The 26,775-nt window shown below is 42.9% G+C and overlaps 1 protein-coding gene across 7 annotated transcripts in view; it reads right to left on the reverse strand.

Moving 5' to 3' along the window:
- The window catches only part of utrn (utrophin), a 198,788-nt gene that overhangs the window by 131,857 nt on the left and 40,156 nt on the right, over positions 1–26,775 (reverse strand). For all 7 annotated transcript variants that reach the window (XM_085372086.1, XM_085372084.1, XM_085372082.1 and 4 more), the window contains 28 exons: positions 26,068–26,195; positions 21,404–21,541; positions 21,198–21,311; positions 20,879–21,034; positions 20,032–20,202; positions 19,738–19,929; positions 18,882–19,016; positions 17,171–17,320; positions 16,481–16,642; positions 16,097–16,228; positions 15,628–15,801; positions 15,385–15,540; positions 15,099–15,269; positions 14,205–14,384; positions 13,537–13,665; positions 9,937–10,107; positions 9,749–9,793; positions 9,293–9,457; positions 8,480–8,617; positions 8,245–8,340; positions 7,338–7,508; positions 5,582–5,754; positions 3,988–4,138; positions 1,821–1,996; positions 1,403–1,538; positions 804–953; positions 321–473; positions 112–213 (listed from right to left, as the gene is read on the reverse strand). In XM_085372086.1, coding sequence (XP_085228212.1) covers positions 112–213; positions 321–473; positions 804–953; positions 1,403–1,538; positions 1,821–1,996; positions 3,988–4,138; positions 5,582–5,754; positions 7,338–7,508; positions 8,245–8,340; positions 8,480–8,617; positions 9,293–9,457; positions 9,749–9,793; positions 9,937–10,107; positions 13,537–13,665; positions 14,205–14,384; positions 15,099–15,269; positions 15,385–15,540; positions 15,628–15,801; positions 16,097–16,228; positions 16,481–16,642; positions 17,171–17,320; positions 18,882–19,016; positions 19,738–19,929; positions 20,032–20,202; positions 20,879–21,034; positions 21,198–21,311; positions 21,404–21,541; positions 26,068–26,195 — 4,115 coding nt within the window. The remainder of the gene's footprint in view (positions 1–111; positions 214–320; positions 474–803; positions 954–1,402; positions 1,539–1,820; positions 1,997–3,987; positions 4,139–5,581; positions 5,755–7,337; positions 7,509–8,244; positions 8,341–8,479; positions 8,618–9,292; positions 9,458–9,748; positions 9,794–9,936; positions 10,108–13,536; positions 13,666–14,204; positions 14,385–15,098; positions 15,270–15,384; positions 15,541–15,627; positions 15,802–16,096; positions 16,229–16,480; positions 16,643–17,170; positions 17,321–18,881; positions 19,017–19,737; positions 19,930–20,031; positions 20,203–20,878; positions 21,035–21,197; positions 21,312–21,403; positions 21,542–26,067; positions 26,196–26,775) is intronic.

The raw sequence follows: 26,775 nt of genomic DNA on the forward strand, positions 1-26,775 counted from the left end.
TTGTATCTTTTTGGCCCAAGGTGAGGCAGCAGCACTTCAACAGTGCAATAATGTGTAATTATATGCCACAATCACTAGTACTTTGTTATTAAATTATATTACTATGGAAACCTTTTCTTGAGGCAACAGCTGCTGTCGTCTCTGCAGCTCTATTGAATGAGCTAACAGGTCCTCCAGCTCCTTCTTTCTGTCCTTCATGGAAGCCTCCAGATCCTACAGCGTATTTAAAAATCATATAAGAGAACAGGCCTGCATAGAATTGATGGATTTTCAGTGAGCACCAGTGTATTAGTTTTCTGAGTTCTGTTTAGTCCACCTACCAGTGCCTGGCCAGGATTCAGGCCGCGGGTCGTGACCGTCTGGTGCGTGATGACGGCCCAGTCAGTCAGTCTGTTCATCCTGTCTTGAAACTGGGCGTGACTTTGCAGGTTGGTCTCCACTTCACCCACTTTGTCCAACAGCTCATTGGTCACCTGCAGGAGTGGTAGAATCAGGGATGAAGCAGCAGATGAAAGGGAACTCAACGTTTCACACCAACCACTTTGACTACAAGGCTAAGAAGCCAGCTATAGCTACTGCTAGCCCTCAGCCTCCTGGTAGATGCACCTATGGTATAAAATTGAAAATTCTAGGTGATTTTCAGAAAGGTTGACTATGAGGTCGAGGTCACAGAGATTCAAACCCGCTCAAGATTTTTAGTAGATGGACATATGGTATTAATTTCAAAATCCTACATCGCCTCATTTGAGGTTCTGCATTCACAAACTTGGGTGTGCATGCCGCCCGCTCGGTTTGTTTCATACCTTGCTCCAGTTGAGGTTTATGCCTCTGAGTTTGGCAACATGCTGTTCTCTGTTCTGCGGGCTAACACTGGGACTGGACAGGATCTGAGGAGCGTGCTTGTTAAGCCAGCCAAGACGCTCGTTCTGTAAATCCATTTCCTCAGCAAGGGCCTGCAAGGAAAGATGCACCGAGGCTTAATTTCACCGTGTGATCGAAAATGAGAGATAAAGTCAAAGGAATGGGAAACAAAGAAGCAAACTCCTGTTGCACAGAGATATGTAGTGTGAATGATTCTACTCTGCAGTGTATTTCCATAAGGTACAAGTCTGAGTTTGAGGGCTTGGAGGATGTAAACAGGAATATTAAAAACAGGAAGTGTCAGTGCTCTTTCTGTTTACGTTTGCTGGGTGAGACTGGTTCTGCTTGTGACTAACTGAGACACTCTGAGCAACTTGTGCTCACAGTACAGCATAGAGGGGAAAGAAGAACAAAGGACAACACAACACAGTCAGAGCTGACCATAAAAATAGCACTTCCCCAGCAGCTCCTGAGCAGGAATAGAAATCTCTGAGCTCCCATGAATCAGACTAACTCGAGCATGTTTTGAGTTTTGCTTTACCTTCAGTTCTTTGAGATTTCTGTCAGTGGCAGTGACAGGCAGGGAGCTAACAGCGTTTTCTGCCTGCTCGAGCCACACAGCGAGCTCCTCGCGCCTCCTCACCAGCTCTGACAGGGCCGGATCCCCTCCAGCCAACCTGCACACACACACACCTTAGATTAGGATCTCCATTTCCTCCAGGTTGCAGGCCTGATCCTAAAAATTTACATTTAAATTGCTGTTATAGGCTGACTGACCGCATTGATAACGTTAACCTGACGAACACTGATAAAGAAACAGACTGATGGTAACGGAGAATGAGCACCAACCTCTATGCTACATTGTATTCTAGAACTAAGATGTTATATGTCAACACACAAGAATGTCAAACGCCAAATCCTCAATCTTTCCCCCCTCTTTTGTACAAGGTCATTTTTACCTCCGCTGTCTGTCTAGGACTTGGCGGTTTACCGCTCTCCAACGCCGACCCAGAGTTTCCAGCTTCTCTTCAAGCAGGGGCCCATCAGGAGAGGAGAGCTTGCCAATTATCTGCTCTCCAGTGTGGCTGAGTCCAACCAGGACGGGCTTATGACTGGCAATGCCTTCTTCCAACTCCTAAAATGCATGCCGAACAAAGGAAGAGACAAAAGGAGAAAAAGAAAGGGGGGGAAAAAAGGCTTCAGTCAAACAGCATAATCTGATCTACTAGTGCTGAAATCCCGAGCTCAGGTCCATCTCTCCAGGCAAATCTCTTATTGACACATAGGCATGATTTGTAGCGAGTCACGACTTAAGCTGCCAAATCTCTGTTTCCACCGAGAGAGATTTAACCTGCCAAGACAGACTCGTAAAGTAGAGTGAGTGATTGTAAAGTCCGCTAAAGGGTGACTCAGCTAATTGATCTCTCAATTCCCATCCACTTGATCCCTCGTCTCATTCTCAGTCTGTGAAAACGTAAAAAAGACAGACGCACTGGACTGCGGCTCGAGCTTTTGCAAATCACGCCGATAAAGGTGTTAATGGCACCGGCGCCGTCAGCGATAATGCAACAGCTTCAGAGAATTTAATTCCCCTTGGAAATGAAATTACCGCTTTAGCAATCAAACAAAGCGAAATTTAAGTCCCCTTCTAATCTTACTCTTCAGTTCACTTCTCTCCATTTCCACTCTGCATAATGAACAGTCAGATGTGTGGTGTATTTATTAGATACAGTATAGCACCCATTTTCCCCTGGGGGAGCCAAATGCAATTATCTTCTGTCTAACACATCGAACCATCAAGCTGCCTATAGCGTGAACATATTACTTAGGGGTGGGTTTTTATAATCGATTTATCGATTAAAATCGATTCTGGCTTGGATAACGTAAAATCGATTCATTAAAATCCTGAATCGATTTTTTAATATTAATTTATTTTGCCCGAAATGCCAGAATCTCAGGTGAAAGATCACAAAATTTCAACAACCACCAAACAGCTAAGACAGTAAATGAGAGCAGGTGCACGGCTTCTGCACAAAGACGTAAACACACAGCGCCGACGGATCAGGATCAGTTAGATGTCGCTTTTCTCAGCTGACGGTCGGGGCTGAAAGCCGACAGCTCGCTGATTCTGATCCGCAGGTCCGCGCTGTGTGTTTACGCCCTTTTTGCGCTGATCATATGGCTGTTAGTTTTATCTCTCTCCAAACAATATTGACCGAACCAGCAGCAAAAGAAGATCCAAACCACGCTTCACATAAACATCGTCATGAATTCCCTCTGACTTTTGCTGACTTTTCAGGATAAAAATCACACTTCATGCACAGCTCTCTCTCTCTCTCTCTCTTTTCTGCATTATTCGCTTGCTTGTTACACACAAGTCTACCGTTGTTTACAGCGCTGTCGGCCGACGTTTCTTTTTCCCTTTTACTTACTTAATTTAAACTGTTTAAAATTAAGCAAAATGCAAAACGCTTAGCCGTGTCTCTAATAAAACCGCTGTAACTTCAGAGGTGATGTTCATATGTTGATTAATGGTTTTCTTTCGTTTTTGATGTACTGCAGAATATTTTTATAAAATCCCAGAACAGGAAAATCACCTTCATGTTTTTCTGTGTTTTATCTTCAGCTACTTTGACACAAAGGCATCTGCTGTGACGCTCACACCTTTGATAAAGTCTTGCGTGTGTCAGCTTCCTTTTAATAGATACAAAAATATGTAAATGTACTGATCTGAATTATAATATTTCTGACTGTCAAAATTTCCCAGAATCGAATCGAATCAAATCGAATTAAATCGAATCGTGGATCGAATCGATTCGGGACCTTGTGAATCGGAATTGAATCGATTCTAGAAATCAGTGACGATACCCAGCCCTAATATTACTACAGCATCCTTGGGAGTTAATAATCTTGATTTAAACTTGTAAACACACGCTGATGATGTGATATTGCCAAATTAATCTAATTAGTCTCCATAACAATAAAAGAAAGAGACCTGACAGGCCTTTTGTCACAAAAAATACATATTTATTCTGTCTCTGGGGTAAAGAAACCAAAACAGATTAGGAGAGAAAAAACAAAACAAAAAACTTAACACAGACCAACGATTCACCACCCTCCACTGACCTCTTGGTATTGTCGTGCAGATTCCAGGTCCAGCTGTCCATCAGGGCTAACGCTCTCAGACAGCAGGTTTTCTGTGTCAGTCAGCCACTGACTGATGTCTTTCAAGTCACAGTGAAACTGCCCCCACTCCTCTACAGCACGGTCGAAACTCCTGCAGCACAAAAAGGAAACGCACATGCATCAAAGCTGAAATCTGGAGATAATCTGTAAAAAGAGGAAGGACACACCGACAATCTGTCCAACTTTCTGCCGTCGCTTCAGACCCTTTTAACACAGCTGAACTCAAAAGTGTGGTGCACAGCAAAGGCTCTGTGAAGCACTGGGCTATAAATTATATAAATGTAATACATCACCAATAAAACAGTCATATTGTGTATATCACTAACATCGATGTTATCTCTATGGCTGTAAATCCTCTCGATTGTGACTCAAACTGTCATTTCCGCTGCCACTTTTATTGAGAACAGTAGCCAAACTGAGTGAAGTGTTTTCAGCTGCATTGATACCATAAAATCACTGTGATCCAATTCCCATTCCTTTGACTTTCTCTCTCATTTTCAATTACGCATCCACTGTTCAAAAAGCATACCTAATCTACTGTATCTGTAGTGAGTAAGAGTATAGTAGTGAGAAAACAGTCTGCATAGTTTATCCGTTGTGTTGGTTGGAATCATATCCGCTTGTTAATATGCTACAGCTACGGAAAAATGAATGAATTCATCATGTTCTACCATCGGGAAATGATAAGGGAAAACTGAACAGTTGACCTCTATTAAAAACGCTGCAACAATCAGGAACCTCTGACAACACCGTGAAGATCACAGCACAACTACTGAATAAAAAGAAATAGAGAGCGAAAGGATGATTACTTAAAAAAAAACAGATCTCTATCACAACGGTGGTCTGCTCAACGGCTATTTCCTTTCAGAGCATCGCTCTGAAAAGAACAAATCTGATCAGAGGGACAAGCTGAGGAAATGAGTTCTGGATGAGTAATTTTACAACATGTACTCTATTCTTTTGATACTTAATGATGCCCAGAGGTTATTGTGATTACAGATGCAGTGCTGCAGAGTTTGTGTGCAATCTCAAAATTAGCTTACTAGTTTACTACAGTGTCTTTGCACACACTGCACTCAGCAAATGTGAAGACTGTTTATGCCCAATGGACTGTGCTGATGGCACTGAGGGTCATGCACTGTGCATGTGTGTGAATGAGTGAATGACTGTAAGACTGCGTGAATTGGCATGAGACTGTTTATGCCCAAGGAATTGTTTTTGACATTAACTAAGGTCAGCGTGTACGTGTGTGTGTTCTTTACCATGTGTGCTGGTCTCTCTTTATCTGGTCCTGCTGTCTCTCTTGACTAGTGGACAGCTGGCATATATTGTCCCTGCAGCTACTAAACATCCTGACATGCATATTCATATTTTTACTTGTGGTGTATGCACACAAATACACCACAAGTAAAAATAGCAGCTTGTTCACTGTTCTCCTTTGTTGCGTTTAAAGGTTTGATTTAAAACCTTAAATCTAGATAATGAATATAAATACACCTTTATCTGTTATATTATAGGAAGCTGGTGCACGCACCCTTTCCTCTGGTTGTACATGCGGTTGAGGCGGTCCCACTCGGCATTGAGCTGTGTCAGGGCGTCTGCCATTTGCGCCACCTCAGCAGGCGAAGCGTCCCGGATGGCGTCAGGCTGGCGCTCGTGGATCCCTGTGACCTGCTCGCTCAGACGCTCCAGATTGTCTTTGATATTCTGTGACATGAAAACGGAATAATAAAAGAAGAGGAAGTTCATGCAGCAGGCAGATTGCAGAACTGCAAATGTGGTCGCTGGTTATCTGACACCAATTAACGTCAACAATTCCACCCCCAGTCTTATGAAGCTTATGGGTTCAGTGGTGATGGGCAGTATACAAGATAATCAGTGAATTACATATTTATTTATTTTTAATAGACAGAACAGCCAGTGTGACTTTTTAAGAAGTCTGAATGAATTCTGTTATTGGTCTGTTAAGTGTACTGATGAGGGGATCAATTAAACTGTAAAGCTTTCTTCAACAGATCAACCATGATGGAACACACCAAACCACCAGAAAACGTACATTTCAAAATAAAACCCTTGATGAACCTCTAATTTAAACTGTTATTAGGGCTGCCACGATTAGTCGACTAGTCACGATTACGTCGACAACTGATTTAATAGTCGACGCGTCGTTTGAGGCTTTGTAAGATCCCAAAAGACGCAGGAATAAGTAGTAGGATTTAAGAGTGTAATAACGGACTGAAACAGAAGATGGCAGCACTGCATGTACAACGATGCCAGCTGCCATTAAACCCCGAAGAAGAAGAAGCTGTGTCCCAGGAATCCATAGCGCCCTGCTCAGTTGTCAACAATGGCGGCAGCTAGTTAGTTTTAATGTTACTCTTATTATTCTTTCTGGGTCACAAAATAAACGTTTAACATATTTTCAGGCGAGAATGTAGCTGTGTAAACCTCAAATACCTGCTCAGTTTATCAAGACACCACATATTTTCAAAAGTGCTCCGACGTTTTCGGAGACGTCTGTTACCCACCAGCTCGATAGCTAGCCGGGGGCAAGGCTCACTGGAGCCCGTGAGAGCACCGGACTCCTGGCAAATCATTTTCAAACCCACCGCGGTCTTTCGCTACTCAGGTTAAACATGATATATAAGTCACTTAGACAACTTAAAAATTATATTGTTTGGCTTTTTTGTGTGTGTTTTATTTGTTCCTGAGTAAGTCTGTTTGGCTGAGATTAAAGTTAAAGTTTTTACACAGCTGAATAAACGTCAAGCAGACAGCTGATTATCAGAAGTGTGAGATGCTCGAGAATATACTCCGGTGTCCCGTTATATTTTCGATAGCAAGGAGCTTATTAAACTTCACCGAAACAATCTGCAAACTTCATTAAAATTGAATAAACTGTCATCTTGTCTTTACTTTTAGTTTGCACATACCTTAAACACTTAAAGCTGTAAGCTAATTATAGTTATATAAGAGCAGATGCATGCTGGTGCAATAAGCTGTACGTTGTACCTCCAATGGATGCATGATCTGATTAGTCGACTATCAAAATAATCATTTGTGGCAGCCCTAGCTGTTATTGGTGCAAAATAAGTTTTACTTGGGGGGGGGGGGAGTCTTGTGTCTCTTCTATTCTTTAATTTGGTTAAACTTTTTCAAGACTGCTCCACAAAACCAAACCACATTTATAAAAAAAAACAAAAAAAACAAAAAAAAACAAAAAAAAAACAGAACTTTCTCCACGATTTCTACAGTAGAGAGACTCATTTCAAAGGCTGGGTATGGCTCACTCTCAGTGTGTCTTCCTGGCTAGAAAAGTCTTCATAAAGGCCCCCGCTGAGCTCAGAGGAGTTCAGCAGCAACTCGTTGTCAGCCATGGCGAGAAGAACTTTATTGATGTCTAAAAGGTAGTTAGATGGAGTCAGCGAAGGAGCAGTGCTGCGCCCCACTGCAGACATCTCCTACAAGACAGATGAGAAGAATTAAGTGGCACACTAGGTATTTAAAGTACTTATTCGTTGTTACAGCAACCAAATTAAATGAACCACAAAAAGAAAGAGGGTGGATGAATAATAACACTATTTAAGGATAAATGCGTATAATAACCATAAAAGACGAAATACAGTGTAAATTAAATAAAAAATATTGATATTACAAAAGAAAACAGGAAGCTAAGAAGACCTTCGGCTACACTGAGAGCTGATATTATAATAGTACAGATCTAAATGAGAGCAAATCAGAAACAACTACACTTAATGTAACTAGAGGGGCAAAAAAACACTAAAAGATGAGAATCAAACTCTAATACAGAACTCAAATCCACTGAAAAACTACAGCACTCTCTGACAAAGAGGAAAAACAGTGTAAATGTGATGCCAGCTGACACTCCCTGCTTTTAGCCCTCTACTGGATGATCATCAGGTCACAGAGGGGATGCAGCACCCTCTCCATGATGGTTGGCAGTTTAAGCTGAATTATTCTCTTAGAGCTATCCTTCCTATTCACTTTGCTGGTCTCACTGGTTCTGATGCTGCTACCTCAACCGACTTTAAGCAAAGAATGTTAAACTTGACTCGTAAATGAGCTGCAGCATCATGAGGCACACGCATTAAGCCCTCCCTATAGTTTCTCATCAAGGACTGCAAAGTATTTATTCCTCCCCTTTCTTAGATGTGTATGCTTGCATTCGTCTCTCACCTCAGCTGTAAACTCAGCTGTCTCCTCTCTGAAGGTGTGAGAAGACGACGTTTGCACGGAGACTTCGGCTCGCCTGATTTGCAGCGCCTTAAGCTCCTGAGACAAGCAGACACAAACACACACTTTCAGTGTACTGCATCGGCGCACAGCAGAAAACACAATATAAGAATATCCCGTGTTTTTCTAGGAGAGGAAAAAGAAAAACTCTACAGAGGACACATGATATGCATCTCACCCTGTGAGCAGAGTATTGACTTTGCAGCCGGAGCAACAGAAGTCTCAGCTCCTCCCTCTGGCCCTCATCTGAAGTTTGCTGCAGCAGTTCTTCTCCTCTTCTCAGCAAGTCCTCCACACTGGCTTTTTCCTCATCCATCTGGTACAGAGAGACACAGGGTAAAAGGGCAAACTGAGCATTCAAGCGTTCAAAAGTTATGCGAATAGTTATTCCCCCCCCCCCCAACAGTCCTCGATGGATCTTAAATCAAGCATCTTCTATTCAATAAACATGAAGACAACATTTATACCACCATCTGACATAAACGCTGCCTCTTTAGAAGCCTGAGCAACATGTTGCCTGTTTAGCTAAGTATACACCACTCAGGAAATACTGTTTAAAACACAGCAAGAACTCCCTGACTGGCACAGTGACCTTGCTTGTGATTGGTCTTTTTTCATCAGTCAGTTTGTTTAACATCATAAACTGTGATAAGTCAGACTGAATTCCAGGACTATTAAGCCAATCAAACCTCATCTTATCAAGTGAGAGCTTTACATTACACAATCTGCAACCTGGCATATTCAGAACATTTCACTGAAATTTCAGAATAACCTGGGTGAGTACTCTGTGTGCTCCAATTCCTCCTGAGAACTGATAGACATGGTAAACCTTTGACCAGGCAATAGACGGAGTCTTCTTTCCTCTGTACAGTAGTTGAAGCTACTTTTCTATTACCATTACTATCACAATCAGTACTGCTACTTTTAAATAAATGGACCTTATTTAATAATATTAAAAGAAAAAGTCTAACTGAAAGGTAATTCTCTGTACCTTATCATCATCCAAGGTGTTTACTGGGTCATGCTGATGCTGCTGCAGAGCCTTCAGTGTGTCCTGGAGCTCTGCCTGAAGGTCCTTCACTTCACCTGGGACTGCAGCCTGGTCAGGGAGACTCTGACTCCGACTTTCAACTTGCATCTCCTGACTGTGAATGACCTGATTAGAAGAAAATGGGGAAAAAAAAAACAAACAACAAACCTCAGGCAACACAGTCAGAGCTGCTCACGTCAATCTAATTATCTGACCACTTTCTTAAAGAGAGTTCAGCTGTGCTGCAATTCATAGAGACACACGGAATAGGGCCGTGTTTTTGTCTTAAAACACTTGGCAGCAGCATTTGTAACTTACATAAAATTAATTATAAGCCTATTGCCTGTGATATTATATCTCCTGGTAAGATATGGTGTGTTTCACCCTTGCATTTAATACCAAGGATAGATTCTTTACCTGCTGGTTCACCTCAGCAGTGCCTGACTCCAGACTCGTCAGCATCTGTGTTGCCAAAAAGAAAAGAAACAGACTGGCTGAACAGACTGCATCTATTTGACAGTGTAACCTTCTGTGGATATGGTGAGATTTAATTCCACACTGCATCAAGGCAGTAATTAATCTCTCTTTTGTTCTGTTTTTAATACCTTGGCTGTTTTTATGTGCTGGGAGACTTTGTCAAAGTTGCAGTTAAGCTCAGCCAGTTTGGGCTCCACCACATCTCGACATGCGGGCCCCCTGCTGGTCATCAGGATGACAGCTTGATCTCTGACGTTGTCCACGCGCAGACCGATATCCTCCAGCTCCTCCAGCATGCTCTAAGGACAGACCGCAGAGTAGCTGGTCATTGAATTATCAGTTGATGCCATCAGTCATCCTCCCTCAGACCGGCTGGCAGTGTAGCCTTGGGTGAGATTAAAGAGCTCGGGACATCATGTACTGATCAAGGTTAGGAGGCCTTAAGCTCAGCTGATATGTAGTGGGGACCTTCACTCTTCTTGGCAAAAGGAGAGTTAAGAAATTAATGCAGCTGTATGACGCCATCCTAGCATTTATAGACACAACAGACACAATAAAGGATTCTTCAGTTGGCCTCTAAACAAACAAAGATTAAAGATGGTGCTTTCATTCACTTTATCTGCTTTAGATAAACGCGTTTCGAGGTCTCTGCTGCCGTTTTGCTGCTCTTATTTCACTGTGCATATCTCTTTGTGCAACAGGCACTCGTAAAATGGAGACGGACAGATGAGAGATGATAATCATTTTCTAAAGCCTTAAAAGTATTTTACAACGCTACCTACAGATGAATAGACACTGCAAATACTAAAGAAATTGCTGATTTTAGGAGGCAACAATCCACCCACTTTCATTAATTGAGAACTGCAGTGTGCAACCTTATATATGTACCTTGGGGTTGTAGCTCACTACAGACTGAAATGAGAGTCCTGGACTGAGTGTCTGAGCACAGAGGCACAACAAAGAAAACACTTTTATCCTTGACTGCAGACAAAATGTTCCTGTGCTCTTATTGAAATTGTTCTGAGTTTTTGGATCATTTGTTGGTTTGGAAACACTTCTGAGACCCAGGGAAAGTGTTAGAAAGATAGCAACACCAGACAGCAAACTGCTGGCGAGTACAGAAGCGAATTAGGAGCGAGGCAAATGCTATTGCAAGTGATGAGAGGCATCCTGTTACGTTCACTGAGCTTTTGGCCTTTTTCTGAAAGAAAGATGCTCTGTCGCTCCCTTTCAGTTCCAGCTCTCCCACACCTGACTGCAAAAGCTGAACATCATTCAAGTTTTGTGTGGAACTTCATTTGCAGCTCCTGCAGCTCCAATTTTGGCCACTCGGCTCAGAAGTGTGTGGCCACCGGTTTGTTTAGTGATATTGGAAGAAAAAGTGGCAATCTTGAGGGATCCAATTGATCTGCTATTTTGATGAAGTGTTGTATTTGTTAATGGAACCTTTGTAGGGGTCCTCTGCCGATATTTTGGCCTTGGAGACCCCGGCATGAACCTTTTTATTTTGAATGGTGTAGCCCAGGGGTCGGCAACCTTTCTGATGATGAGTGCCATCGAAAATTTCCACAGAAGTCAATGTGCCATACCAACCATTGCAATAGCAATAAATGTAATAACGCTCTATATCAACAGTTACACACTACAGTGGGGCAAAAAAGTATTTAGTCAGCCACCGATTGTGCAAGTTCCACCACCTAAAATGATGACAGAGGTCAGTAATTTGCACCAGAGGTACACTTCAACTGTGAGAGACAGAATGTGAAAAAAAAAATCCATGAATCCACATGGTAGGATTTGTAAAGAATTTATTTGTAAATCAGGGTGGAAAATAAGTATTTGGTCAATAACAAAAATACAACTCAATACTTTGTAACATAACCTTTGTTGGCAATAACAGAGGTCAAACGTTTACTATAGGTCTTTACCAGGTTTGCACACACAGTAGCTGGTATTTTGGCCCATTCCTCCATGCAGATCTTCTCGAGAGCAGTGATGTTTTGGGGCTGTCGCCGAGCAACACGGACTTTCAACTCCCGCCACAGATTTTCTATGGGGTTGAGGTCTGGAGACTGGCTAGGCCACTCCAGGACTTTCAAATGCTTCTTACGGAGCCACTCCTTTGTTGCCCGGGCGGTGTGTTTTGGATCATTGTCATGTTGGAAGACCCAGCCTCGTTTCATCTTCAAAGTTCTCACTGATGGAAGGAGGTTTTGGCTCAAAATCTCACGATACATGGCCCCATTCATTCTGTCCTTAACACGGATCAGTCGTCCTGTCCCCTTGGCAGAAAAACAGCCCCATAGCATGATGTTTCCACCCCCATGCTTCACAGTAGGTATGGTGTTCTTGGGATGCAACTCAGTATTCTTCTTCCTCCAAACACGACGAGTTGAGTTTATACCAAAAAGTTCTACTTTGGTTTCATCTGACCACATGACATTCTCCCAATCCTCTGCTGTATCATCCATGTGCTCTCTGGCAAACTTCAGACGGGCCTGGACATGCACTGGCTTCAGCAGCGGAACACGTCTGGCACTGCGGGATTTGATTCCCTGCCGTTGTAGTGTGTTACTGATGGTGACCTTTGTTACTTTGGTCCCAGCTCTCTGCAGGTCATTCACCAGGTCCCCCCGTGTGGTTCTGGGATCTTTGCTCACCGTTCTCATGATCATTTTGACCCCACGGGATGAGATCTTGCGTGGAGCCCTAGATCGAGGGAGATTATCAGTGGTCTTGTATGTCTTCCATTTTCTGATGATTGCTCCCACAGTTGATTTTTTTCACACCAAGCTGCTTGCCTATTGTAGATTCACTCTTCCCAGTCTGGTGCAGGTCTACAATACTTTTCCTGGTGTCCTTCGAAAGCTCTTTGGTCTTGGCCATGGCGGAGTTTGGAGTCTGACTGTTTGAGGCTGTGGACAGGTGTCTTTTATACAGATGATGAGTTCAAACAGGTGCCATTCAAACAGGTAACGAGTGGGGGACAGAAAAGCTTCTTACAGAAGACGTTACAGGTCTGTGAGAGCCAGAGATTTTCCTTGTTTGAGGTGACCAAATACTTATTTTCCACCCTAATTTACGAATAAATTCTTTACAAATCCTACCATGTGGATTCATGGATTTTTTTTTTCACATTCTGTCTCTCACAGTTGAAGTGTACCTCTGGTGCAAATTACTGACCTCTGTCATCATTTTAAGTGGGGGAACTTGCACAATCGGTGGCTGACTAAATACTTTTTTACCCCACTGTATATAGAACAACTTTATAGAACTATATTTGTTCGCACATGTTGGCATAGTACAGTATTGTATTTGTGTGTATTTCCATGGTGCTGATGCTGCGCTAAGCGGACGGCTCCTGAAGCATTTGAAGTGTTGGAATGCGGAAATTTCAACATCGCTTGAAAAAACTGCCAGCAAGCAATGTCCCTCTCACCGGTAGGCCAAGTGATTTTTAGTCAATTACAAGTTGAATCTGGTAATTGGGGTTGTTAGCAAAGATACCATCATTAAGAAGCAGCACAACTAATGTGTCTATGTGAGCTAATTTGCAATGTGCATCAGTGGCCCAGCCATTTATTTTTAATGCACCTTCTCAGAATCTTATTCACTGGGAGCTTTCTAAAAAAAACTCAGGTTTTAGAATCACTCAGGCAGAATCTACACATTAGCTTCACGCTCTACTGTTGCTTTACCAGTCACACTAATAACCTGCGCTGCCTTACCTTTATTACTTTTTCTCTTTCTGCTGGAGCCAGCCGTTCAGCCTCATCCAGGTGGATCTGGGTCTGGTAGAGCCAGGTGCTGATGTGAGCCAAGTTTTCATCCAAAATTTCCACCTCATTCTGGTGACTCTAGACAACCCAAAAATGCATATTTAGGCAATTAAAAGTTCTACATATTCACCATTTTGTACTTTATCATAGACTTGCTGCAGTGCACTAAAGAGGTGATTTGAAGTCTTTTTTTTTGGTTTTGACATTTATTTATTTCCTGCAATCAGGTGAGTAAAAGAGCACAAAAAGAGCATGTTTCATGTGAGTTGTGAATCCTTAATAAATATAATCTTGTAATGCACTTTGCACTGAGCAGAATATGCAACTTTTAAATACATTTCTTAGAATTTCTAAACTCACCATGTCCAACTAAATAATCCTGTACTACTGATATGCATTATAAAGTATGCATATGCAGTAATAGCTGACATGGGTAATTGCCTTTACCTTAAATATATCTACTCAAGAGTAGCCTTTATGCATTTGCAAATTATGCAAAGAAATGAAATGAAATTTAAGCAGCTGGAAGGCTCGACTTCATTAAGAAACCAAAATATGACATCTTGTGACCAATACGGCCTTTTATTAGTCTTTCTATATGCAGTATTTGCACTCACAAGAACAGTGCTAAGCCAGTCCTCAGTCAAAGTGTGAACACGTTCCCAGGCTTCATTAAGACCACAGAGTTTGTCCTCCAGCTGAGCGTCACTTCCCTCCACCAGAGTCTGCAAACCAGCGCTGATCTCCGTCAGGCCAGATAGCTCCGCCTTCCGACGCTCCGACTCCTTCAGCAGACCCTGGTTAAGCACATCCAGTTCAAAATATTCAACAAGATCATGTTATGACCACCATGTTTCAATAATTCAGCGCCACCTCAGCTACCTGTCTTAATATTATCACACAGGCACATGTACACACTGACACACTGCTATATAAAAGAAAAAATAATGCTGATGTTACTAAAACAACAGCCTGCCTTCACCAAGATATGAAGAACATTTTCAGATATTTCACTGCATAAATGTTTCAAAACAAGCACAGCTGAAAAACAACAAAAACACTTTCTACACCCTACTGGACTAAAGCACTTTTAATGACTTTATGTAAACTAGTGAACTATTATTAATTCATAGCATTTCAGTTTTAATGTCGTTTCTGGGTATTTTTGGATAAACAGGGTCATTTTTTTTCCTGGTTCTGTGTATGTAATCATAAATCTTTCAGTCCTTTTTACCAAAGTGGGATCAGAGAAGAGCTCATCAATTATATACGAAGCCACACATAATTCACACCGCTCATAATGTTGATTACCATATTAGAAAGAGAATCAGATTCATGTGTTTAGGGGCAAGAAACTGTCCCTCTGTGCCATCTACTGGCAAGAAACAGACTGACCGCTATTGTTTTGAAAGGTTTTGTTTTCACTAAAACTTTCACAGCACACTTTTTTCTTAATAAATGTCTGTTTAAAAAACAAAAAAAGCTTTCCACATACTGATACAGCTACTCACATTAGCCCATGCAATCTCAGCGTCGATGTCAGCTGGCATGTCTCCGCAGCCATTTTTCTGCTGGAGCTCGGCCTCGTTTGTGTTCAGCCAGTCCTGCAGGACAGCACTTTCCTTCTGGAACTTTTGGGATAGAGACAAAGCTTTTTCCAGGTCCTGTTTGCCCTCTGTTACCTGTAAGGACAATTAATACAATGGCATCTTTAAAAAGGGCTCAGAGCTATGACAGAAGTACTCAATGTTAAAAGCTAGATTTTGTGGAAGTGTTAATTCGCCCAGAATGAGGTACCTGCGCCCCGAGTTCATTGTAGAGCAATTTAAGAGCAGTAAGCTGCTCGTCCATGGCCTTGGGGTTCTCTGTCTGCTGTTTCTGCACAATCTGGCGGCCTGTTTTTATCACCGTCTCCACCTCCAGCTTCACCTCACTCAGCAACTTGTACAATTTCTATCCAAGAAAAAGACATGAAATAAGTAGCTGTGTGGATTGACTGGAGAGAGAGAAAGAAAAGAGAAGAAAAGGTCGGTTTCTTACCAGACAACCAGCAAGATGAGACTGAATTTTTTCCGGTTCCACATCTTTAACATCCAGGATGTGAAGCTCAGCTTTAGCACCATCCAGGACCCTCTTACAGTCCAGCATGCGCTGCTCAAAGTTAGCAGGCTTCTGGAAAAGCTGATATTTTGTGGAGATCTCCCTCAGTTTCCTCTGCGGAGAGCAATTCAGAAGGCAAACAAAGTCAAAGATCGCCGAAAAAATAGCCAATGTTTACCCAGCAAAATGTTAAAGAAAGTATGAAACTTTGAATGAAATTTAAATGCATCTTCAGGATTACAGAAACCTTTATACAAGTAAAAATGGAAGAGAAGAAATCTACTATGTCTTATTGGTAATATTAGCCCAACACATAGTAAAGAAAATGTATGTAAAAGGTATTAAAGCTATATGATAAGTGGTGGTGGCATGACAACTCCTAACATTGTCCAGCAGGGGTCAGTGTTACCTGTAGGTGATCCAGCATTGTCCCACCACGGCCAGCTTTGCCATCAGCGGTGTTAGGAGGCAAGTTGGCCACATTTCTTCTCCTCATCTCTTCCACTGTCACCTCGTGAGCTGCGATCTCTGCTCCAATAGTCTAACGAAAAATTCAAAACAACCCTTATACACCGAGGGGTTTTTTTTTAATGCACATGGAACATTCAAGTATGCATTATTATGGTGGTTTTATGTTTAAGACGACAATTTGAAGTTCAAGCATATTTCATTGCATATGCAGTTTATTAGTGTTAGATGAAGGGCCTTTACGCTCCGAGGCTTCTCTGAGTGTCAGATCTCATTAGGTGAGTCTTACCAACACAGAAGTGTTTTATGTTCACGTGCGCTGTACCTGTGCTTCCTGTGGAAGCTGGAAGGCGTCTATGCGATCAGTGAGGTAGGAGGTGAGCGTGTGGTCCAGCTGGCTCAGAGACTCCTGCAGCGCTTGGAGTGCCTGTTCGTTTTCTCTCAGTGTCTGCAGCTGCTGCTCGAGGCTGATCTGCCGGTTCACTGCCTGGACGAGGACACAGACACCGAGACACACATTTGAATCTGTTATAATCACAGATTTTAGTGTAGACAGATATTATATTTATTCTTATCATGCATGTGCAATTGGCTAAGAAAAAGACTGAAAATAATAGCTAATATACACAGTGTTACACTCGCTGTAAGCCTCTTAATTATTTCTACTTTTAGCTGCACTCAATTACATTTGACAATACATTGAGGCATATTTCTCCATGTAGCATAGCTGATACAGTAAAGGAGCACTCCATAAATACTGTATGAAATGTCAATGCATGAACTCTGTACAGATATGGACATGTTCTAGTTTGCAATAGACAGAATCAGATATAAATTCCCCAAAAAGAATAAGCACAGATTCTCCGTAGAAAAAGGAACTGAGATGTAATTTGCAACATTCCTGTTTATGCAGGAACAAATGTAGAACATGCGCACACACACACACACACACACACACACACACACACACACACACACACACACACACACACACAGACAGAGACAAGGTCCTGACCTGGTGGTTCAGTTGCTCGTAGCGGGAATTAAAGGCCTCTAGTTTTTCACTAATGAGCTCATCAAGTATGCCCCCGTCTATCAGCGTCTGACCCAGCTCTCTGATTTGTGTCCGGTTGTCCCCAGGGTGGCGGAGCACACCCTCCAAAGACTGGTGGTGACAAAAGAGATGGAGAGAAACAAATACATTCGCAAAGAATCAGGAAAAAAATGAATAAATAAGAATGAAGCAAAAAGGGGAGGAAAGCAAATCCTTTGAGGATGCTGAAACAATGATGAAGCTTTACAGTTCCAAAAATTTGCAACAGAAACTTGCAAAGCATGAATGAATTAAAAAGAAAAAGAAGAGCAGAGCTAACCTTGTAACCAAACGATCAAAAAGCGCAAAACATCAGGGTGAAAAATGAATTCCGGTACATAAGCGTATGTGTGAATGAAAGAGAGAGAAACAAAAAAACAACAAAAAAACAAAAAAAGCTGAGCAAACAGATGCAGTCCAGATGCAGAATTTCGCTGGGCTGGGTGTGTCAGACAGCGGCAAACCAAAACAAAGATGATAACTGAATGAGAAATGAGAGACGAGTGAGAGAGCGAGCTTGAATAGTGACGGCATCGGTTTGGACCCAACAGTCACTGTTTATGTGGGGTCATTAAATTTGCTTTTCCTTCCCCGGAGGTAACAGACACAGAGAAAGACAGCCCCCACCAGAGGGGTGGGTCTGATTAGGAAACCGAGAGGCCAGGAACGAGTGCCGGGTGATGAAACAGGATTTAAAAGAGTGAAGAGGAAGAGAGAAAGAGAAGGACTTGTTGGAGGAGAAAAGAAAAGTCAAAAAAATATATTATAAGGACACAGACTAGAGCGGGGAAACATTGTCTTCAAGGGTCTTCAACTTCCTTCATCACTATGCAATGTTACAGAAGCAGCACTGTGATTAAATTGACTCTGACAGTCGTGCCGCAGGCGGTCTACAGATATAGCAGCAGATCAAGGCAAAGCAGAAGAAATTTGGAAGACAAATCAAAGACAAATGAGGTTATTAACATCCAGTTCAACGTGTAATGGAAGAATTAGTTTGTTAAATGTTGCCGCTTCATGCATACAGAACCAGAAGTGATCAGAACTTTACATACAGTCATCACAGGCATAATTGTCATGGTAATTTGAGGCTTTTAAATGATTTATTTGAACTGTTCTTTTTCCGAGGTGGAATGATTGTACAGCTTACATCTTTAATGATGTTAAAAACAAGTATCCAAAGCACAAGTTTGAATATAGTTTAGACCACAACTCTGTTTATTTGTGAGGTTATGGTGTTGTATCGCAGATTAAAAGATAAAAGATAAAATCCATTCAAAGATTCATGTCTTCTCTGTTTATATATTAAAGATGTAACTAATTATATCAGATTTCTTACACACTTGCTCCTGACACATGCCTTCAGCTGTCGAAAATGCTTGTGTGTACTTTAAAACTGTTTCCACATTTGCTTTTGACATCAACATGTTTCCTAAAATTATGTAGTTGGATGTATAATATTAAGATTTCCCACTTTGAGACGAAGAATGGTGCATTGTTCTCATTTTATGTCAACCGCCCCTTAGATGATGAGGATATTAGGACAGGCTTGCCGGTTTAAAAGAAAAATGAGACAGAAATTGGAATGTGGCACTGAATTACATTGAATTTGATTACAGGTGTGCGTTTTTACCTCCAAGGCTTCATTAACGGCCTCGGTGCTCTCTGGCAGGTTTTCAGTAGCTTGGAGCTTCTCCTCCAGAGTGTTGAGCCAGCTCTGCTCCATGTCCAGGTATTGAAGCAGCTCCATCCAACAAGACCAAACCTCCTACAGAGCACAGAGCAACACAAAAACTATTAAAAGGGAAATTCTTTATGTTACTATGAGGTGACCACACTCATGAGCATGCCCCTGTTCAGGCGCTTAAAGAACAATATAAAACATTTTAATGCTTATTTTCTTCTTTATAGCAAGACTAAACAGCCAAATTCTACGGACAAAGAGGAGGTTGTGACAAACAGGCTGCAGGCAAAAAGCAGACACAAGCATAAACACAGCTTTCTGACGTGCCTGACCTTTACTCTGCAGTGTTTAATCAAAAAAGGAGCCCTTAAGTAGGACTTTACACTTACAGATTAGCTCTGAAAACAAGAATCACCATTTTCCCTTCAAGCTTCTTTTGGTCTTTGCACGAAAATTAACAAACGAGGGCCCAAGAAATGACACATTGCATAACCCGACATGTCATTCCTCTACTGAACTACGGGACTTCTGAGCTGATCGACAAAATCGTGCCACTCAAGCAGAAAACCATGAATTAACTTCATGTTAATGTGTCATAGCAGCTTTCACTTAAGCTTCAAGGTAATTTAAATGCAACACAATAGGGGGAAATGCCACTTTTTATAATTTACTTAGTTAAGTACAGGTTTCAAGCAATAAAAGCTCATAATAATGAGATTAATCAATATATTATGTGAGTAGAGCTCATTTATTACATTTTTATTCACCACCAACATATATTACATTAATAAATTGATTACATTACCTCCAGGGTGTGACACTTGCTGTTGAGGCGGTCACAGAGCTTGTGGTAGTTGGCTAGTACCCCCTCTAGCTCTGAGGTCAGTTCTTGCCTGCTGCCTCCACCTGTGGGTGATGTTCGGGACACCAGCAAGTTGATGCTGTCTTTCAGGATCTTCACTTTCACCTCTTTCTGTACAACATCCTCTTTAGCCCGCTGCGAGAGCCGAGGCCACCCAAGATGAGAGAGAGCAAGAGTTAGATTCAAACACAAAGAATTACTCAACACCGCTTTCTTTGACCGCCCTTCCAGTCCAACCTTCATCTCTTCCAGCGATGCCTCCAGCTCCTCTGGACTTTTGTATTCAAAATCCCTCATGAGAAACTCCTCGTCAACTTGGGCCATCCACTCCTGCATCTCTGCCAGGTCTTTCCTCAAATTCACATGCTTCTCCTGACTCTCTGCCACGCGCTCCTGATGGCTCAGCAACTGGAAGGAAAATGCATTTCATCAGGTTTGTAACGAGCTGGCATCACATTTTTAGAATTTTAGAAATTCTAATATTGCTTTGAAAATCGCATTTTAATTGATCTTTTAATGGTTTACATTCATGATGAAGCAATTATGCAATGATATATACAGTACAGCATATTAGTGAAATGAAGTGGACTTCATCTTCCTGTTACTTATGATGTACAAAACAAAAGGTACAGGACACCTTAACATGAAACCTTAACATTAAAACATTAAGGTTAGTTGTGCATGCATAATTTGTTATTGTAATTTATAATGTAAAATTAGTGTTTTAACTTATTTAGCCTCTGTGTACTACTGATATGTGATTGTAACTTTATTATACAAATAGTTTGTGTGAAGACTGCAAACAAAAGGCCCAAAACTAACAGTTAGCTGTGTTCAAGGTAATGATGCACTTTCCATGTCTCTGTTATCAGACAGGTTCCTACATGACTGTGAGAAACAAGCTCCTTACAGCTGAGCAGAGTTTGTATCCACACAAAGAGCATAAAGGAGCTGTTATTCTTCTGTTCTGTGCTGCTATGAAGACTGTTCGTGCTGTGCTGCTGGTTTGGTTTCAGCGTTCAGTTTATTTTTCCATGACATAAATCAGCCACTAAATAAATTATAAGCAATAAAACAAACTCACCTGTTTGCTGAGAGAAGTCCACCGAGCCTGGCACTCATCCAATTTGTCCTGCCCCCACCTGGCCAGTCCTGGTAGTGCAGCTGCCTGTACCGAATTCACATTCTCGCCCATATGCTTCAGTGAACCTTCCACCTGCTCCATCTCATTCACATGCTCCTGTTTATAGGAACATGAAAGGAAATCTTTTAAAAAATAAAAAGTTCATTCAAGCCAAGCCCCCCACAAAAAACCCTACTTCAGCATATTGTTCAAGTTGATTTCTGAGCAGTTTGTGCGTCATTACCACCAGTGTTTGTTTTTTGTTGCATTTTTCTCTCACCTTGCACTGATTCAGTTCTTCCCTTAGACTCTCTGTGTCACCCATCCCTGTGGCATCCCGAGACAACAGCTCCTGAACTGCATCTAGCCAACGTTCCACTTGCTCCAAACGAACCTGAATGCAGCACAAGAGCAAAACCACAGTGTAAACTACAGCCATAATTTAAGCAGAAACAGACTCTTTATTCTCCCTGACAGCTGCTCTACCTGATTGTCCTTCATGCTACCCAGAATGCACTGCAAAGTGCCAAGCTCCTCACGGGCCCGGGAGGACAGCTGACTCCATTTTTGTAGTTCTGCAGGGTCAGAGGCTTGCTGTGTTTGCTCAATATCCAGACACAGGACCTGACGTGAACACAAGTACAGAATTGAAATGACATTTCTGAGAAACAATCAATCAATCTTGGAATTCTTGGAAAACAAATTTGACCGCCTGGAGTGGAAAACATCTCTTAAACATTTTTGCATTTGTAAAAGAAACATTTAAAAAACAACAACAACAACAACAACAACAACAACTTGAGATTATTCCAGAGTTTAACAAAAAACAAAAAGTTGAGTCTGACAGGAATTTAAAGACCGATATGATATTTGGCGATTTAAAAATCCAGTATATCAGCAAACATTTGTTCTTCTTTCAGGGTCACACAACGGAAAAATTTCCCTAAAAAAAATATTATCTGTATCTTTACTCAGATACAATTGCAGGCATAACAATGCAGTTTAAAAGTAACCTTGTTTTATTAGGTCATGGATTACTTGTTTACACTCTGCCCGACTCTGCAGGGATCATCTGGTTGTTGTGTTTGAGGCTCCAAACGCATATTGCCAACAGGGAAGTGGCAGCATCAATAAGATGGTTGAAGCGTGTTTCTGGTGTCTTTTCTTTAATTTAAAATTACCTGGCTCTTATAATGCAGTATGTCTGCAAATAACTAACACCGTACATCATATTGCGGTAAGTTATAAAGTCATTAGATATTGATCATATATTATACACCCTGCAAAATGTAGCTTCTTGAAAACAAATATAGGGGTTGTGGGCGGGTGGGTGCATGGGGGCCCATCCCTGGCGCAGGGTGCCGCCGGTGCGTCGAGCCGCCTGGGGGGCTCTTCAACTGGTGGGGGAGATTGTAACACCTTGCAGGAGCTTTCCTCTCCTCAGGAACTCTCTGCAGGAGGGGGAGATACAGGAGAGGTGGAGAAAGATCTCAGCCTGGGCGTCTATTGTCTCATGTAGTCTGGAAGATGAATGGATGGTGGGGTGGGTGCAGTTTTCTCTGTGGTGGGGTTGGGTGGACTGTCCCGGGCTCTGTGGGGCCGGGGGGCGCTGCTGCGCTGGGCCCCGGTCTGGATGGGCCTGGGCCCCCTTCCCCTGGCGGGTCGCGGAGTATGGGAGTGCCTACTGGGGTCAGCGGGGGAGCTGGCCCCAGGGAGGGGTCACCTGCCCCTCCCTTCCTTCCCTCCCCATCTCCAGCTGCCTCCCTCTTCCCGCTCCACCACAACCACCCACACATGCAGGGCCTTGGAGTAGGGGTATGTCACCAGGGTGCAGAGGAGGCTACCCCCCCCCCCTGTCCCCTTCTGGCTGCCTCTGCCTCAATTTTATCCCACAACTTAGACATTCACATTACTCACACTCTCATTACACATACATATAGGATCTTGGGGGTGGGCACGATACACGGAGTCCAAATTACCATCAGGGTGTACACCCCACCCCTGGCGTCGTTGCCCACCCCTCAATACACGTAGACATTGAGGGCTAGCAGGAGGGACTATGCGCTTACCTGCTTCTCTCTGGCAGGTAGCTCCATGCCCTCCTGGGTTTTAATTGCACCTTAAAACACACATGCATCAACACTACAATGAGCGGGTGGAGGGAGGTTTGGAGTCTTCTCTCACCCCCGTTCTCTGCGGCTTGCTGGAGCGGGGGGGCTAGGAGGAGTTGGCCGTCCGACTGCGGTCTGGAGTGTGGGGCCTCCCTGCTGCTGCGGAGTCGGGGCGGTCTGCCTCCCCCCACCGCAGGGAAAAGGGTAACACCACCTGGGTCTGGGTGCAGTTCCCCCCCTCCAGGGGCAAGGGTACCTAGACCCGGTTCGTAGAGTACGCTTGGGGTGTGTGATCGTGTGTACAGCGTCTCTTTATGTCTGTCTCCACGTTGGTTGAGTGTGGAGTAAGTGCATATGAGAGCATGAGGGTGGGAATGGATGTTTGTGTCTGTGTGTGCCTGTATGTCTGTGTCTATATGTCAGGTTGGGTATCAGACGCCACCTCTCTGGGGACATCTCAGGCCCTCCAAGGTTTGGAGGCCTATCTCCCCCCACCACCACTTCCCCTGCCAGTGGCGCACTCCCTCAGGTGTCGATGCGTTGGTGGTTCTTTGTGTCTGGGGGTGGGCGTCCGGGTACACACCGGCTCACTCCTTGGCGGCCGCTTATCGGGGCCTGGAGCCTGGGGCTCGCTCGGGCCACTTCGGAGGTGGGGTGCCCCCGGCCTCTCGGCCTGGGGCTCGGTCACTCAGGCACAGCTGGCTGCCGGCGGAGCTCACGGGCGCGTCACTGCAACTCCCCCTGGCTTCTGCTCCGCGGCTGCTGAGTGAGCCCTCATCTGGGACTCTCCTCAGCTCTTACTGGGACAGTGGCGCGGCTGCCCCTCTGTTGGTCTTCCATGGTCTCTTGTGTTCTGGGGGCCTCTGGATGTCTGGAGTTTTGATCTCCTCCATACCTGCTTCATACCCTGGAGGACGGGGCTGGGGCTCCCCCACACTCCCTAGCAGATCGTTACATGGAGAAACCTTTGGAATGCAAGCATGCTGATCCACACAGGTATGCACACAGGTGTACACACGGGTATTCACAGACGCGGACTACAGCTTTCTTGACTGCTGCCTCAAAGCACATTGTGCGCTGTCTATCTTGCGTGCTGCACAATATCGTTTATTATTTAGTATCTACTGATATCTACTGCTAGCTAGTTTATTGTGATGGTGCCGTTTTTTTTTTATTATGTTGCTCTTTGTTGTTTGCTTTCTCTTCTGTTTTTTTTTCTCCATACAGGTGACCCAGGTGTTTTGTTTTTTTTTTGTTTGTTTTTTTTGTTTTTTTCTCTTTCTTCCCCCCCCCCCCCCCCTTCTCACCGTCTCTTCTCCCCTTTGGTTTTCTTTCTCTCCCTCTCTTTCTTTCATTCTTTCTCCCTGTCCTATCCCCCAGTCATGTCTGTCCCGTTTGTAGCAACTGAAAATAAAATTAATTCATAATTATAATAAAGGTCAATCAAATGGACCAATATGGCAAGGCCATGATGATCCACTTGGTAAAATAAATCCGCTTGGCATCTTTCTTGGCCTTAAGACAACAATTCTGATGGCTAAAGATCCAAACGGGACACAAAAAACAAAAAAAACAAAAAAACAAAAACAAATATAGGTATGATTGTAATCTGCATGTGTACTGAAGGCCTAACAAGCATGTGGTTTGTTCCTCATTAAATGTTCAACTCTTTAGTTAAATAGTGTGTAAATTAATTTAATTACTCATTATTCATAAACACTCCTAGCAATTCAATTCAATTTTAAGCCTCAAGGTGCTGCAAGTTAAAGACCATATAATAACACTGAAAAAAAAAAAAAAAAAAAAAAACATCAATCAAATGACCCCTTATCAGCTAGCGCTTAGCGACCATGGGAAGGAAAAACTGCCTTTTAACAGAAAGAAACATCCTGTAGAGCCAGGTTCAGGGAGTGGCAGCCATCAGCTGGGGTTTGATAGGAGGAAAACAGGTTAAAACCAGCAGTAAACTAGTGAGGTTTAACTGTGGATCCAAAGCTTAAACACTGAAAAGTGCTGCTGTTAATTTTATGTCATCAACATAAAATATCTATATTACAAAAAACTGTGTGCTGTCATACATTAACACAGAGAGAAACCAGAGCCAATATGGTGATTATCACCTTGCCTCATTTGACTAAAGGGAACCTGAACTCGCACATGCTGCTATGGTATTGCATGTTGCGGTCAACAAACTGACTGACAGGTTCAGCGGCTCCACACTGAGCTGTTAGGAGCTCCGCGCTGCATGCACGGGCATGCTGCCCAGAATGCGCGTAGTCCCCGCCCCCCTCCCCGGCACCGTGCCCTATCTGCCATGATAACAGGAGCGCAGACGGAGCCACATTCCACTGAAGGATGGAGGAGGAGACCAGCACACACAGCAACACACAAAGCACAACAATGCACAGATAACAAATCTACACACCCTTCCCTCTTACACAAAGGTTTAATACAGTGCAGAGGGAAGTGACTGGCTGATACAAGGATCTGTTATTCTTTCAGAGGAAAAGAGGACAGCAAAAACTGAGATAATGTACGTACAAGGACACAGAAACAACCAAAGTGAATGATGAGAATAAATTACTTGGGTCAAAGGGCACATATGACAGCAGCTAAACTTTTCAGCAGGCTCAAAATAACATTTAACATTTATATATTTATATAGTTTCATTGTGCTTTAGAATACAAGCCACATTTAACCACACATTAATAAACCCCTTTATTCTATACGATTTAAGCACTTTATCTGACTCGCTGTGGGAGGAAACTGGAGAACCCAGAGGAAACCCACTTAAGCACATGATCGAACCAGGATCTTTCTTGCTGAGAAGAGACTGTGCTAACCGCTGCAACACCGTGTTGCACAAAAAGCAAACCTAAAGTGCTAACGAGTACCTCAGATCATCAAAAATACTAACTATCCAACTAATTAATGCAGCTATATCCTCCTCAGTCGAATTCACATTTTTGTCCTAGCTGTCTGCTTGTCAGTTAGCAGAATATCTGTATTTAAACTCATCTGGAGGTATTCAAACTCACCTGTGCCCGCTCCACTGCCTCTTGTGTTGTAGGCATGTCAACCATCCCGTTCCTCAGAGTGGCCAGTCTGGCTTCTAGACCCTCCACCACAGACTGTATCAGCTGCGTGGCTTCCAGATTAGCCAGGGCTGAAATAAGGCAAAGAAGAGAAGCTGTTTTTAGAAAATAACAAAGAAGAAAAGACAGGAAAAACTGTGAAATATAACTTTAGCATTCAGGCTTAAGCATCAAGCTTCTGCCACAAGGGGGTAGTGAGCAAGTTTGGGATTCTCCCTCTTTACAGTTGGAGATGCTTGTGTTTTCCATACACTAAGAGGTTCCCAAACATTGCACTGTGTGTTAAACTTAAAATAAGTTTAACACACTATTTCCAAAATAGCAAATCCAAACCTCCAAAAGGTTCACAAGTGACCAATTTATTTTAATTAGTTCAATTACCTTTCATTTTACTCTTATTCCTCTGCACATTTTTCTATACTTCCACTCCTGTCTTCCTTCCCCTGTGTCCCCTTCTCTGTTAACTACCAGGTGATTTAATGCTTACGTAATCTGGCTATGTTCATATACACAAGGAGCAAACCTGGAGTGTAAGTGTGGGGTGGGGGTGGTGATAGAGAGGGCCCCAGCAAGAATCAAACCGCCCTCAGGCAGAAACAAAAAGGTTTTCCTTGGATCCCATCCAAACCCTCAGTGTCATAAAAGCCCTAG

The sequence above is a fragment of the Diplotaxodon limnothrissa genome, linkage group LG15 (assembly GCF_057381915.1).
Source record: "Diplotaxodon limnothrissa isolate DT_005_m linkage group LG15, D_limnothrissa_male_GT1.1, whole genome shotgun sequence".
NCBI lineage: Eukaryota > Metazoa > Chordata > Actinopteri > Cichliformes > Cichlidae > Diplotaxodon > Diplotaxodon limnothrissa.